Raw genomic sequence first — 17,328 nt, forward strand, 5'->3', positions numbered from 1 at the left:
TATAAAGGGCTATTGATAATGCATTCTTGAGTAAAGGTAGGTAGGGGGATAGTATGTTCATTGTGCTGACATTGCGGAAAACTGTCCTAATAGTGATTTCCATTTCTTTCACGTAATTAGCCTGGAACATTCAATGAGTATATGAAAGGTTTAGATAGATTGAACACAGCTATTTGGCTTCCTTCCATAAATTGAACTTGTGTCAGTCCTAAACATACTTTTCTGTTACATGTAATGCCTCACAAATGATAGCAAAAAAGTGCAAAATAAAAGACTGTGGTATAATATGTATGTGTATGCAGACGTCTACCAATCACATTACGATGCCTCCTTGTAGATTTGAGTAGATGACTAAGGTTCGTGCTACAGTTTTTCTATACATATTGTGATATTTACCATTTTATAAATCAATTATATTAATGACCGGCAATTTAAATTTCTGAGGTAGAGGGCCGACACATTTTAAAAGCTAATTACATCAGACAATAGCAAACAAAATACATTGTTCAGATTTATAGCAAGATAACAATGCATTATACTCATTACATTATAAGAAATAAAATGTAATTAAGGTGAGATCAAAAGAAAGTTAAATATCTCAGATCAAATGAAATTTGCCCTTTCCCCAAATAAATTCGTCAGTCACTACCTTCTTGTGTGTGAATGCGCTGTGACCCCCTTGTCAAAACACTTGCATATCAAGACTTGTGTTCCTGCAAAGCATTAATTCTCAAATTTGGAAAATTCAGAATCCTGCTATTGAATGAAGTTTACTCTAATGAAGAATATTCCACTTATATATTGTGTATATGCATTGTGATTGAAATTATGGCCAACTTAAATATGGTATATCCTTTGTGCTAAATATTTTAAGAAATGCTAAAAATGTTTATTGCAATGATCTGATCCAAAAAGTGGTAGTAGAGAGAAATATATATACTTCGTTAGAAGCAAAATCGAATTGTATTGCTATTTGAGTTAGATTTTAAAATATTCACATGAAAAGTTTGGACCTTTGATATGGTAATGATTGAAACACGGTAGTATTAATGTATAGTGGTACAAAAACATAAGATATTAAACTGTCCTTCCTCAAGCTGAGTTACTTTTCTTAATTTTACTTGAACTGAGGTACAAAAGGCTTTCCTGATCTACTAATTTCCATTGCTTTTCTTTTTTTTTTTTTATTTAAAATGTTTTATTTGGGTAGTAATTCAAGTATTTTGAGATGGAGCAGCCAGGTAAATGCAAATAAAAACAAACAACATCATTATGTAGCTAAAACTGCCCATTTTCCCCTCACACCAATTAGTTTTATTTATTTTGATTACACTAAGTTACAACTTGTTTTCTTGATTATCTCATTTACATGACAGCAGTTAACCCTATTACTTCACTCATTTTCCTGAAATCATGGATCTTGCTTTACAACCTTTACTCAGCTGAACCGATCATTTCAAGCCTCTTATTTTGTACAGCCTCACTGCTGCTGAATGTTACCATATCAACTGCTGACTTTTTAGGCTGGTTGCTGAGTTGACTGCTAGAGTCTCATCATGGCTGACTACATAAACTGACAGTAAAAACGTATTCATTGTCACTAATTATTCTCGGATTTCAGTGAATTAAAACTATCTTACAGGTTGTACGCATTATGCTATCTGTACATTTCTCCTTTGACATATCCCTATCTCCCATCAAATAAGAAATCAATTATAAATACTGTTTTGAATCCCATAAAATAAATCCAGTTTCACATGCGTAAATTAGAATCCCAAAAAGGTACTTATTCCATTTATAATGCTTTATGGCTAAAACTGTACTGCATTCAATTTTGGTCAACACTATCCACTTCTCAATTGTTTTTAACTAATTATCTGCAACTTTTTGGACATGTTACTTTTACGTCGCATTGCTGTTTCTTGCGAGTTACACAGAACAGTTGTGTCTTATCCATGTTATTAAATAATATTCCGTTATTAACAATTTTCTCGTCTTTCCATGCAACATAGTAGCTTTTTCCGACTGCAAGACAGACTTAGAGACCTAATAATGTTTCCTACCTTAACTATTCTCAGCATGTTTTTAGGTTCTCTTATTTCATGGTGTTTGTTTTTGTAATCATATCATTATGTACGTTTTTATGTTATATGTGTTGTGTAATATTGTAAAGCGCTTAGATCTTCTAAAGATTAGGCGCTATACAAGGTCCTCATTATTATTATTATTATTATTATGCATTTGCTTTTCTTGTCACACTGGCCTTTTAAGCATGTTTTATAAATTGTACTGGTATTTATTTTCTACTTGCGTGGAAGGTACCACATATATGAGTCCTGATGTAAATTTACAAAAGCTGGGGACTTGTAAAGAAACTGACCATATATATATATATATATATATATATATATATATATATATATATATATACAGATACACCTGAAATTCATGGGGTAGCCATATATAATAAATTATAATTTTACACTAATGAAGACTACTCCACTATATTGCTTGTTTCACTGATGTACTGTTACAGTGTGTTAAGATCATACCGTCTTAAGTTAAGTAACAAAAAATCAACATATTATTTGCTGAGAACACAAAAAATACAGAATTGTGAATACTATACCAAATAGTCGAAAAGTGATATTACTATTCGTAGTGTATACAATTCCATGCAAGTGCCAGTGGTGCTTCAAATAAGTTCCAAAATTGAATATGCTGAGGTGCCTGTAGTCTCATATTTGCTAATATGCCAGTAAGTGGAATGTGGTTATATGTTAACAGTCTTGATGAAACACAGTAATATAATCCAAAAGGTACTTGAATGAATACAGTAATTTCCAAATAATAATTTGGTCCAACAAGTATTAATGAGCAGTTTGTAATTTTGCATGAATACTTTTAAAATATTAATCAACCCAAAATTTGTACAGAACAATAAGTCTGATGCCACTTCATATGTTAAGGTAGGAATTGGTAATTTTTAAGTAAACAACATTAATATATAAAGCTATTAGACAATAATACAGCGGTTAGTTTCTGTTCTAAGTCGTTCAATAACGACAATAAGTTTAAGAATTTCTAAGTCAAAAATGAAAGGTCTTGACACAGATTCAAACCAACATATGTAATGATCTGAATATGCAATGTACAATCATTGTGAAATAGTATCCATGGATTATGTTGTTTACAAATAAATGTCCCTTGTCAGGTATACCATTTACTTTATTTGGGACTAAGGTCAAGTACAAAATACAGATACTCATATTACCATGGAGAAAAGCCACCAAACTATGCACAATGAATATACATCACAAGTAATGCAAAGCCATTATCTATTGACCGATAACTTCATTTCTTATTAGCAAACGATTTGTAATTGGATGACATCTGACATCAGCAGCTGTCACTGTCTTGATCCATATTTGTATGATATGTGCATGTAGAAGTGGATTCCATCTTAACATAAATATATGGGTTCTGAATACAGAGAACTAGGGTTATGTGGATTGTTTTTGAAATTTCAAACACAATGTGTTTTGTCATAATTGTGTATGTAGGCTTTTATTTTATGACACTGAGATAATGTAATAAAATATGATGCTTTAACGTTCATTTTCATTATCCATGGGTGTCCAATCTATATATAAGGTGTACAATACACATTTGAAAGACTGCACATTTGCATTAAGTATTTGTCAAATTTAAATACAATGCATGCAAGACACATTTGAAAGATGACTGATTTAGATTAAGCCTTTGTCAAATTAAGGACAAGGCATTATATACACATTTGTAAGATATACATTTAAAGTAAGTCTTTGAAAAATTAAATGCAAGGCAGGCAATATACATTTGTAAGATTAACTATGTACTGTCCAATTAAAATAGAAGACATGCAATGCCCATTTGTAGGATTATACATTTGTGAGATGACACGTTTGCATTAAGCCTTTGTCAAATTAAATACAAGACATTCAATACATGTTTGTAAGGTTACACATTTGTAAGATTACACAATTGTAATATTACACATTTAATTTCGGTAAGCCTTTGTCAAATTAAATACATGCCATGCCTTAAACATTTGTAATATTACACATTTGCATTGATTCTTTTTTGTCAAATTAGCAAGAGTACCATTATTTAGACATGAATATTTTGTGATGTTAATACATATGCAAATGAAGCTAATAATATTAAAATGTACAGAATACGAAATATCAAACTGATAAAAGAGTCATATAAATCTAAATTATTTTTCGTCACTCATGTCTTCAGCCAATTCAACGTAGTGTTGAGGAAAACTTAAACCAGGCAAGAATTCAGATGTCCACTGAAGATCAGGATTTGTTTCTTAAAGTTCAGCAAGAAATGGGCACAACTCTTTTCTTCAGGTGAAAAGAAACCATTATTTCTCTTCTTTCTCTTTCTTAACAAAATGACATTTATTTTTACTCAGTCTCATTAAAATTAGATCTCCACTGTTGTACATGAATCTCTGACATCAACCACTGAGGAGTTATGTTCTGGTGATCTATGTTATGCCCATATTTGCCAATGTTACAAGCCAGTGAGATAATGTCTTGTATCTTTGCATTTGAGAGGCTGAGCGATATGGATAAAGTGCATCAATGTGTGTCAAATGATTTGATTCACTTTAAAAGTTCTGAAACCTGCATCTTCATTGGCTAATTCAAAGGCGACCAAAACATAATTCATAAGTGGTCGCCGTCGAATATTCACGTATGACAGAGGTGATCTGATTGTAATCATATTGCTTTTTACGTAGAGTCCATAATATTATGTTGTTAACTTAGATCGAAGATGACAATTACAGACATGTATCTACAAGTATTATAGATAAGTACATGTATACACTTACAAGCATTACAGATAATCACAGGCATTAGAGATTATTACAGTTACATACAGGCATTTAATTGCATGCTGGACACACAGAATAATATATTTTGCTACTATGAGAACTAGCCAGGATGAATTTTATTCTTAGCTTCATTGCCAAAATGTGCTTATTCACGTATCATTTAGACCATTAATACTACTAATATAATCTAAAATGTTTTGAGTAGGTGTTTTAGACTCATTGTTATGATGATGATCAGTAACCATTCCGGTATAAGAAACTTAATATTTTGGACTATTTCCCAGTGGCTTTAAGTTTCATCCACTTCGACAAGCAAAACATTTGAAGGAAACGGAGCTGTATAGACAAGAAAATCGGGAGTGAATATTTGAGTCCTTCATGTGCATCATTGATCATTGTTGAATAAGGAAAGTTTCAGCCAAGTGTCAGCCGTTTGCATCAAATCACAAACATAAATTGGGTTCCTGAGGTTAGAACATACTTATCGAGCATGACCACTCGAGTAACTTAATTGGTTAGAGAAACCACCTTGGATGTGGGAGGTCATGGGTTTGAACTCCAGCTGAGTCATACCAAAGAGGTATAAAACATAGTACTAGCATCTGCCTCACTTGGTGTTCAGCATTAAGAGGTTAATAATATGACTGGTTGGCCTTGTGTCAGGATGATGTGTCTGGGCGTGACAAAATGACACATGTCCTTAGCTCAGTGAAACTGACAGATTTCACCACCCTGATGGGGAGAGCAGCAGTCATGCTTTACAATTTCTGAGGGAGATGTCTAATGATTAAGAGTTACATTAGAGTCAGACAATTCTTAATCTGACAACAAAGATGCTGAGTTTGCTATTTCAGTAGTACAAGTAGTGTACGGGAACTTAACGATCAGTTAGTTGTACGTACAGTACAATACATGTATCTTACTTTTCAGTAAGGGGCCAAAGACGCTAATTGACGACAAGGACTCCCTCAAGACTGAGAAGTTCTTGCAGGATAATCGTCCTGATATGATGGAGAAATGGCACGAGTTCCAAAAGCAGGGAAAACTTACTCCTGAACTGATCGGTTTGTAGTTTGTAACTAGCTTCATTAGCTATTCATTTTTCTTCCTTCAAGTTGTAATACATTGAATGCAGAATTTTCATTAGTTTCATATAATCTGAATCTCTGACATATAATGTTGACGATTTTTATTTCACATTACAGGTGATGACATAAACAGTTGTTGGCTACGTAGAAATCATAATTGTTCCTTCTGCACACAGTTTGGTGTTTCCTCGCCCTTACCTTGTAACCAAAGCTTCATGAAAATAAATCTTGGCAATGGATCAATCACTTGATGATTTAGCGGTCGTTAGTATATACATCAACTCACTCAGTCTATGTTTTGTTATTGTCCCCCGGAATACACTGTGTTAAAGATGGTCTGATATGGACTAATTCATACCAATCATTATGCTTTTGTCACCAGATTTCGAATTAAGCTAGCCTATACATGGATTGCGTTGTTTGGTACATTATTAATTAACAAGATTATAAAGAAATACAAAATAGTATATAAATATGAGAATATGATTAAAATAATAACACATCCATGATAATAGTTTAAGAGTGCAAGATGTCTTTGACGTACTTGTGGTTTACTTATTTTCTATTTACTTATTTTCTATTTAGTGCAATTGTATATGACACATTCCAAGAAAACAGATGGGTTTCTTCACTATAATCTTTCCAAATGTAATATATTGATAAGGCAGTTAGGTAGTGAACCAGCCTGTACGTTTAAACAAAATGGCAAAAAATGTCGAGTAAAATAAACTGTACTGTGCGACTTGTGGATTTTATATGACGGAAAATGTCAGAGCAGATGGGACTTTTCAAACTTAAAAAACTAGTCAGATCAGAGAGAGGACAAAGTAATTTACAAACTTTCAAGGAAGAATACGAGAGTAATGTAAGATAGCACTCGAATTGAGTACGTCATGCTCATTGTGGAATTTAATCATGACTTCCCTTTCACGATAATTCAGCAGAAGTTGCACATGTAGACTTGTTAAAGAGAGTGTTGAATAAAACTAATTTGTCATTATATTTAGTGGATGTATTTTGGTTCCTAATCCACATGGATTTTGCAATTTGTGCCAAGAACTTTGGTCATCTGCAGAGCCAGGTTAGTATAAGAAATAAACATATATTTTTCATACAGTGTGCTCTAATTATGGCATGCCCAAATTACGCTTATATTAGCAACAAGTATGCTTGTACCTCTCCTAAAGTTGGCATATATTCAGACTTAAAAAAATACAACTGAAGCAAGCTGTATATTTCCATGGAACTTTGTTAATGAAACATACACTGGATAATGTCATATTGTGTGTTGGGCGGCAACATGATTACTTTCCAATGAAAGTTTGATTGTTTACTTTCCTATTGAAATTTGTGTCAATTAGTCTAAAATAAATACGTTAGGAAGAGTGCACAACAGAGTGTTTCTATGAGTAGACCTGCCTGGTTAGAAAAGTTATTTTTCCAAACAGCGTGTTCCAAATGACATTTATCACTTTCATAACTATGGAAGTTGTACGTTGACACCTAAAACACAATCATAAATTGTTTCAGAAAATCTAAACTGAAACAAGAATTCTTTTGAAATTATCGGTCTATTCAAGATTGTTTGCCATATTAAGTATGGATAACTATATTCTAATTGTCAGTGTAAAGGTGTAGGTGTACACATGTGTGTGTGTGTGTGTGTGTGTGTGTGGTTCCAGTTGTGTTTGAATAACCTACATTGTTATTTTAAGCCCTGTATTGTACTGTAATTTAACTTGAACAGTTCGCAGACTTAAACTGGAATCATAACATGTTGATGTCTTCAATAACTGCTGTAAACTGTATTTCGTCCAAAACTAGTATAAAATTTATATGTGATAATTGATGTGGTTGTCAGAAGAGAACCACTATTATGGAATCAGGATATATAAAACAATTAGTGCAATACATTCCTTGTCATTGATATTCATTTAAGTGTGAGTCAGTAAATTAAACAAATTCCACATTCACTTAAATATTTATTTAGTTTAATAAATTTTATAAATCATGAAATTGCAATTAAAGTCGAGAATTTAGGAGACTAGAGCATAACCATTTCCCTAATTTATTACAATGTTTGTTTTCCAAAGTATCTAACAGGTCATGTCTTATCAAAACATTTCATGGGAATATAAAATTAGTTTTTGTCTTCGCCATATGTCATATATGCAAAGGAGAGGAATCCAGAACTACTTGACAAGAAAGATGACATCCTGGGACATATGCAGCAGTTAAACATCATTGTCAACGCAAGGTCATTCGATGAAAATGGGGTGAAGGTCAGTTAATGACAATAATATCCAAAGTTGTACCTTTTATTTTCTATTGCAATCGTTCTTATAGTTCGCACATCACCTGTTGTTTGGGTTATTACCTTGCAATATAAAATGACTTTTAAATATTAACACTGCAATTGTATGAATCAGTGTTGTAAAAAAATAATTAACTACATCAATTTTTTTAAAGACAGATTAGTTTATAGTAAATTAAAGTCGTTACAGTTTGTACAATCACTACTGCCAAATTTATTTCTCATCCGGGACTTCTGACAGGGTGAATTCAGCTGGTGTTCCTGCACAATATTCATCAATTTCTGTATCCATCTACACGTTTAGGAGTGACATTTAGGACCTTTCTTGTCCGGTGTCGTTTTTGTTTTTCGTCTTTAATTAAGTATGATCTGTATTTTGGTGATAAGTGACATAGGTAAAAGTTTCTTAAAACAAACCAGTTTATTATGGACATGCTTCCCTGGATCATCAGGTCATGCCGTATTGTACATGTTTGTGTATTGCGAAAAACGTTTTCCTACCAACATTTTTTGACCCATGTTTTGTGCCTCTTTGGCATTAAATGTGATTAATGTAATACATTTTGACAGAGAATTTTCATACATGTTTTGGCATTGTTTCTTTATTTCCCAGATTGGTATTAAAGCCAAAGAGTTTTAAAAAAGTCACAAATACAGGGAAACAATAACTTGATTATCACTTAAATTATAACAAGAAATATCAAGGTAAGATGCTGTCTGCCAAAAAAACAAATGTCATCCACCACCACCACCTTGCACCTTTCTAAAAGAAATACGAGGGAAGTTCTGAAGACATAATCAAATTTGGAAGAAAATGCTAACATTATATATAATGTCTTGTTACACAATTGTATTGCATTTCATTTTCAAAGTGATTTCTTCTGTTTATGTTGGTGTCTTATTGAATGAATCTACTCAGAAGGTGGCCAACGGCAAACACATAAATATGGTTCCATGCCATACCAGGCAATTTTGAATAGGTCCTCCATTCAGTTCATTGGGATTCACAATTTAATTTAAAGCCTAAGTATCCCATCATTCATCCTATCTCCCCCTATTTCTAGCAATATAATGACATTTTAAGGTTTCTTTAATACTACTAAACACAATTTGACCACATTTGACAGAAAGACACCAGGCATTACAAGAATTCAAGTTTTTTTGAAAATGATGATTGCCTACCCGTCTTCAAATGATTCGATGTGTTTGAAAATGGATGATTGCCCACCAGTCTTGAAATGATTTGATGTGTTTAGAAATGATGCTTGTACACTATGATATATAGTACCCAGTTGTTTGAAGAGAAATACCTTTTGAACAGTTTCATGTCAATAGCCATTCTTACTCAGAATCTGAAGAAAAACATATCTGAAGAACACTAGCTTGGTAGGCTTTAGATTTTGTATAAATGATGCTGCTCTGACTCATTTAAGGCTGTCATGAGTAATGGAGAAAATCAACACAACTAGCAAATGTACTTGTGTGACGGTGTGTGATATTGATTTATAATGTAGCTTTAACAATTTTGATCATATCGCTACAATGTTTGCAGTGTGGCAGTTCGAAGCGATGTTTAGCACTGGAACATCAAGCCGCACACATGTAGCATCATGTCCTATCATGTCACGTTCTCATGACACCAGGCCAACCAGTCGTAACAATAACCACTTAATGTACGAGCCTTTGGTATGACTTGGTCAGGGTTCGAACACACGATCTCCCATAGCATAGGAGGACGCTCTAACCACTTAATCTACCGGAGCCGTCAGAAAATAAAGAATAACATAATAACTTTGTTACAACTGTTAATTTTTTCTGTCTACCCATTTTCCCCATTTCATATTATTAACCATGTGTACATTATTCAACATGAGTTATATTTGGGAACCTGTTATATTTACCTGTCCGAACGATTACGATTACACAAGTCATCATTGTGGACTGCATTAGGTTCCATGTTTTGACCCATGGACTAATAACCTAATGACTTCAACATGACGGTGTCTACTACAGTTGCACATTTATCTTGCACAGGCACAGACTGATTAGTGACTTTAACTTACAGACTAAAGAATGTACAGTAGTATTGATTGATACAATAGTTAACATTACATATAGATGTAATAGAAAAATGACACATGACCAATCTGCCCAATAATAACAGGACGTGACACTGAAAATATGGTTTAGTATTATGTCAGTCAGACAGGATCAAATTCTCTTTTAGAATTTACATCCTCTAAGTTCTTGATAATCCAATTGCAGTCAAGCATGTGAATTCTAGTTTTACAAGCCATTCAGGTCTTCTAAGTCCGCCAAGGGTAGGAAAGTTCTTAAGTATGTTACAGATCTACTAATCAGGAAATTGTTCGGAAATGTGGAGGAGAAAAACTTTTAAAGACATTTCATCGAAATAAAACAGAGTATATCGATGCAAATGTGTTAAAAAGTTATTCAAATGCGACGTTATGTTATATGTGACTTTCAAGGGGCATAACTCTGTAAACATTAAGTCAACATCGGGTCATGATGCTGTTTACAGCAAACCGTGCTAAGGAGAACTGTTTGTAGAAGGTCTGGACACATTGAACCAAATGATAATAACACTAGAGCATTCACAGTCCAGTTCAATTCCTCATGGTTTTCCAAAGCGTTTCAAGAAATATAGGTTTGAAATATTGTCTGACCATCTAATCTTTATCAAATATATAGGAGATCTTGTTACACTTAATCTACACAGCGTATCAGTTTCAAACTAAATAACACTTATTAACGCTGTAAACATTAAGTCAACATCGGGTCATCATGCTGTTTACAGCAAACCGTGCTGAGGAAAACTGCTTGTAGAAGGTCTGGATACATTGAACCAAATGATAATAACACTAGAGCATTCAGTCCAGTTCAATTCCTCATGGTTTTCCAAAGCGTTTCAAGAAATATAGGTTTGAAATATTGTCTGACCATCTAATCTTTATCAAATATATAGATCTTGTTACACTTAATCTACACAGCGTATCAGTTTCAAACTAAATAACACTTATTAATTCAAAGTGTTTACATTCCGATAGTATGCCTATTCCAGTCAATCAAGGAACGTATCTCTGTCAATCATGTCAGTCATGTAAATCACTGTCAATCATGGTCAATATCCTATTCATGTATGATTTTGTTGAGTAAAAGACGTATTCCAGATTTGGTTGGAATCAAATGTGTGAACGAAACATTGGTCATAAGTCGGATATAAGCTTATTCTAAATTGAAGGCGGAACCAAGGTGTTTTTTTTATATTAAATTCTACTTGTCATTGAACATGTGCAACCTTTCTGGATTTATTATATACAGCTAATTTGGTTGCGATCCGAATTTGTGTGCTATTACACTAGTCATTGGTATGGCCATTCTGAGATGATCAAAATTCCGTAAGTCAAGGTAAATATTTGGTCATCATCAAACTCATCTAAGTTGTTATGAAGGTAAAGGTAATTTAATCGAAATCAAGCAAAAGACTGTAATGCTACAGTGATCACCTCCCATCGTTATGTCGTATATAAATAAATCAAAGGCAACAACTCATAGAAATGCACCCCGAATGTGCTCATCAATAACTCACCCAAGTTCTTGTTGAGCTAAAGTTTCACTTCATGGTTGGTTGAAATCAAACAGAAATGTGGCTGAAGTAAGGTTCGCATGTGTGTGTATAGATAGACATATGGTATTAAGGACACACTGTCCCATGACCATTGTGGAAGGGGACAGTGTTGAGTGGGAAATATAGTGTTTTCATTGCGAATGAACAATGCATTGCTATCAGGCATTCACATGGCTCGGTGTAAATAATACAAACTGTATCATCACTGAAGTAATGGTTTCGTGAAAATTAAACAAGTGAAATCTTGCGTGGAATTTATTGATTGAATTTATTTAAATTCGGAGAGGGCATCTTTTGTGGAAGATAGAATATGGACATGTGAGATTGTGAATTAGCAGTTCCCACTCAAAGATGATCAATGCCATAAATATAATAATTGTCAAGTTTGAACTGCAAAAATGGTTATTATTTTATATTTGTCATTTAAACAGTTAAGTAATAAGTCGTAAAGAAAAAAATTCAGAAAAAGTTGAATTATTATACTAAACGCTATTGTATATTGGGTAGACTCTAAAGCTTAGTGACAAGAATTAAAACAATAGTGCAGCTCAATTCGGGTGAAGCAGATATTCAAACACGTTGATTTTCCAAGAGTATGTGGAGTATGTGATAACGCATTGATTACAGCAAGGTCAGTATCCAAGGAAAACAGTGCTGGTGAAAAAGTAAGGTAACAGTCTGTCAAAGCAAATAAGATTCTCATTTTTTCATCAAGCTTACTTTTTTCCTTTTTCCCTCTGAAATGTATATCTCTCAATTTTATTGGATGCGGGACACCGTGTCCCCTTCCATTGGAATCATGTGGGGAACAATTATACTTGATAATAGCGTGATGTAGAAGCTGAATTTGCTTACGTAGGCAACATTATCATTTATTTTTTTATCAAAATGTATTACACTTGCTAGTCATATATCGTTAATCATGTCGGCTGGAGTTTGGCCATGTGTAATATATATATATATATATATATATATATATATATATATATATATATATATATATATATATATATATATATATATATATATATATATATATATATATATATATATATATATATATATATATACTATTATTTAAGGTGGGTCGTGGGCAGTTTTGTCGTCCTCAGACGGTTTCGTGGGCAGATAAAAGTTCGTGGGCAGATTTCCATCTGCCCACGAAGCACGTCGTCCTTTTCTGCACTCTTGCCACAAATATCAATAAAATAAATGCATATTTACGCTGCTGAATGTTAAATATTCGATAAATATTCATCTGCAAAATAAATAATTGCCTTTTTACCTATTTATTTCCATTTTTTCATTAATGAATTTAATTGAATAGAACAACTTGAGTTACCTCCCATTATGTACTAGTATATATTGCACCTTAAAAATAGATTGACCCGGAAGTAGTATGTTTCAAATTTACTGCCCATGATGACAGGGGGTCGTTACAAAGAAAATCAAGGGATGGGGTTCTAACCTGTAACAATATAATATGTTAATAGTGTTACAGGTTAGAACCCAAATCTGTTGATTTTCTTTGTAACGAGCCACTATGCCCGTGATTATTATTGTGAGAGATCAAAACTGCCCGGGAACCAGGATGTGGAGTGAATAATCTGCCAATGTCGCCAACAAGCACCATACATATATACTATTTATTTTGATATCTAAGAAGTTTTCAATAATGCTAATTAGTAACATTATAATGAGTGAGCTGTTATATGTCTTTCGAAATACCTCTATTCACTATTGCTGGTCTTGAGCCCAAACTAAGAGGATTGTGGCTGTCATTAGAAATACAAGTGATACCATTTATTTAAATCCAGGCTTAGTAAGTTCATAACTTCACTTAAGTTCATATTATATGCTGCTGCATTTTCTTCTCTCAGTCTACCATTAACAACGACAACAAAAGAAAAATGGTGTTTACTCAGAATTTGTTCCTATATTTATCAAAAAATTTGTTTTGGAACAGATATTTTGTTGGAAAAGCTGAAAGAATAAAATTGGGGGAAAATCATGATGGTATAATAATACAATTGTTTACTTATAATAAAAGAATACTGGATTTAGTGTACAACATCCTTGCAATAATTAAATGGCATTGTGAATATGCAGAACCCCATTTCTTTAATGTACATGTACTGTTTAAGGTACAAAACTGTTTTGCATACTTCATAACTTATTTCTCTAATAGTGCAAATAATAGGAGACAGAAGACATTTAGAAAGAATTAATTTGTCAAAATAAGTTAAATATCAAGATTAGTTTAATGGACGTTTGAAAATTTACTATTAAAGTAAAATTGCCTATTTTTGAGAGAAAAATCCTAATAGTAATACACGTAATTTTATTTAAATTAGCAGTAATGTAGAGGATGCTGATTTATTTATGAAAGATACTATAAACGTGTGTTTCATGTTCATTACTCCAAAGTAAAATACCCAAGAACCACCTCAGAAAATCAGTAATGACATATTCACGTAAAACACAAAACACAATTCTAAAAAAGTGATGGAGATGCAGTTATCAGCTGTGAGTCACATAGCTAACACATGTTGAGTAGCAGACTGGATGATTGGTATGGAACGAATTGTATTTGCCTTGTCAGAATAGTTGGTAAAGATTTTAAGAGGACTTCCTGGTTGGAAAAAAGTGAATTGGAGAAATGTATTATTTTTTTCATCGTATGTGTCCTTGTTTCACTTCATTAATAATAATGATATGACTTTTGACAAATCTTTTTGTCCGAGTGACTCAATGCTGATAAGTGTAAAAAAATGTCGAGGCTGCGACAGATGTGTCCTCTGTAGAAATGGGTGTTTATTAAACTAGGTCAAAATTAGGTAGTGTAAAAATAGGAAGTGGAACAATACACAATATGGAAAATGCTCGCTGTGGAAGACATTGGGCGGACATGCAGACACATCAAGATGTATTTAATAAGATTCATACACATATTATATACTGTTGTATAGCTCTCCTTGTATGCTTCAGATTTATACTATAAACATTGAAGTTTGTGATACCGAGACAAACGGCAATGGAAGATGCACGTATCAAGGTTATGAAGATTGTTAAATTCACAAGCGATACAGAGTCAAATATACCAAAACTTTCATATTGCATTTTCTTACATTTCTACTATCACAGATCGATTTAGACTGATGCGAAACCTATCAATTTATATCAAATTTGTCAAAATCGGGCTTTATTTACTATTGTTATGAGTTATTCACCTGTATGGAAAACGATCGTATAGGAAGACATTAGGCGAAATGACAGACAAAGGAAGATATACTTAATAAGATACATACACATACTATTTACAGTTGTACGGCTTTAATTATATGCTTTAGATATATAGCAATAGCATCGAAATATGTAGTACGATCGCAAAACGGCAATGGTAGATTCACGTAGCAAGGATATGCAGATCGGTAAAGTCGCACCCGATATTCAGTAAAAAGAACAAAACCTTCTATTTTGCATTTTCACACATGTCTATTGGCACAGATCGATTTAGTATGATTAGAAACATATCAATTAAAATCAAATTTGTCATCTGATATCAAATGTGTCAAAACCGTTGTTTTTGCGATTGTTATGACTTATTCGCCCATATGAAAAACTTTCGTATAGGTCGGATCTAGGCGCACGGACAGACAAATAAAGACGTGCTTATTAAGATATATACACACATTTTATAATATTGTATAGTTTTAATTCTATACTTCAGATCTCTAATATTAGCATCGAAGTATGTGCTACAATCACAAAACGGGAAGGGTGTATTAAAGTAGCAAGCATATGAAGATCGGTAAAGTCGCACCCGATATTCCGTAAAAAGTGGAACTTTTTTATTTTGTATTTTCACACACGTCTATTGGCACAAATCGATTTAGGCAGATGAGAACCTATATATTAATATGAAATTTGTCAAAAGCTGTGTTTGTTTACTATTGGTATAAATTATTCACCTATATGGAAACCGTTCGGATAGGAAGGCATCGGGTGCACAAACAGACATATGAAACCGTACTTAATAAGATACATACACATATTATTTAATGTTGTACATCTTAAATTATATGCTTCAAATCTATAGTATTAGCATCCAAGTATGTGCTACTATCGCAAAACGGGAAGGGTAGATGCACATATCAAGGATATGAAGATCGGTAAAGTCGCAAGCAATAATGAGTCATAAATACCAACTTTTTTATTATTAATTTTCTCGACTTTTTTTGGCACAGATCGATTTAAACTGATGAGAAACCTATACATTGATATTATATATGTCGAAATATATGGTTGTTTAAGATTGGTACAACTAATTTACCTATATGGAAAATCTTTGTGTTGGAAGGTATTTGGCGCACGGAAAGACAAATGAAGACGTGCTTAATAATATATGTAAACATGTTATATGCTGTTGTTTAGCTTTAATTTTATGCTTGAAATCAGTAGTATTAGCATCGAAGTATGTTGTAACCCCCCTCCCCTTAGTACGCTACTGCAAGCAGACTTTGTTAAATGCTAAGAGACACTAATTGCTCGAAAATTATAATTTAAAAAATATTTATGTATTTATGGACTCGTATATTATAACCTTATAATGTGCCTTCATTTTCCATCAGGTAGGTCTCCAGGTCGAGTTGTCATGAAAAACAGGAACCAGTATCGTACATTCTTTACTAAGCGACTTCTCCGATGGTGCAATGTGTCTATAGAGCGTCCGCCTCGGATGCGAGGGGTCGCGTATTCAAACCCCGGCCGAATCATACTAAAGACATAAAAATGGTACTAGCAGCTGCCTCTTTTGGTGCCGATCATTAAGAGGTTAGTGTTCGGATTAGTCGGCCTGGTGTCAGGATAGTGTGACTGGGTGGGACAAGTTTGTCTTATGTCCGCTAAAATGCAAAAGCCTACTGAACCAAGTCGAACAGGTTACGTATTATACAACTTATTTTCGAGGTTTCAGCGCCCCCCCCCTTAAATGCGTACATATATTATCAGTATACCTCCATGCTCAAGCCTATGCATTTGGGTTACCCCCCCCCCTCTATGCGTACATACTAAATGGACGGCCCCTAACCATTCATGAGATGGTATTGATTCAAATTTACGAGTCCGATTGTGATGTACGCATTTCCCTACACAAACACGGGATGGTATTATTCAACCGTACATTCCACAAAACTATATATATTTATAGATATATGTATACAACCATGGTACATCAATTAGGTATCTAATTACATAATGACAGTGTAGTGGTTAGCAAATTTGAGAAATATACTTTTTTATTCAGACACCATGCCAAAAGGAAAGAACTAACTTACAGTTTACGCTGAACTAAATTAAATTTACTATTTTTGTTTCCAGCATGGTC

General features: G+C 33.3%; 1 protein-coding gene across 1 annotated transcript in view; it reads left to right on the forward strand.

The window, feature by feature from the left end:
- LOC149789701 (uncharacterized) overlaps nucleotides 1-5,963 on the forward strand; it is a 45,170-nt gene extending 39,207 nt beyond the window's left edge. Inside the window, exons 4-5 of the mRNA XM_089973097.1 lie at nucleotides 4,285-4,400; nucleotides 5,822-5,963. Coding sequence (XP_089829223.1) covers nucleotides 4,285-4,400; nucleotides 5,822-5,963 — 258 coding nt within the window. The remainder of the gene's footprint in view (nucleotides 1-4,284; nucleotides 4,401-5,821) is intronic.
- The last annotated feature ends 11,365 nt before the right edge of the window (nucleotides 5,964-17,328 follow it).

Source organism: Sinohyriopsis cumingii, chromosome 10, assembly GCF_028554795.1.
Source record: "Sinohyriopsis cumingii isolate HCF-2022 chromosome 10, ASM2855479v2, whole genome shotgun sequence".
In the NCBI taxonomy this organism is placed as follows: domain Eukaryota; kingdom Metazoa; phylum Mollusca; class Bivalvia; order Unionida; family Unionidae; genus Sinohyriopsis; species Sinohyriopsis cumingii.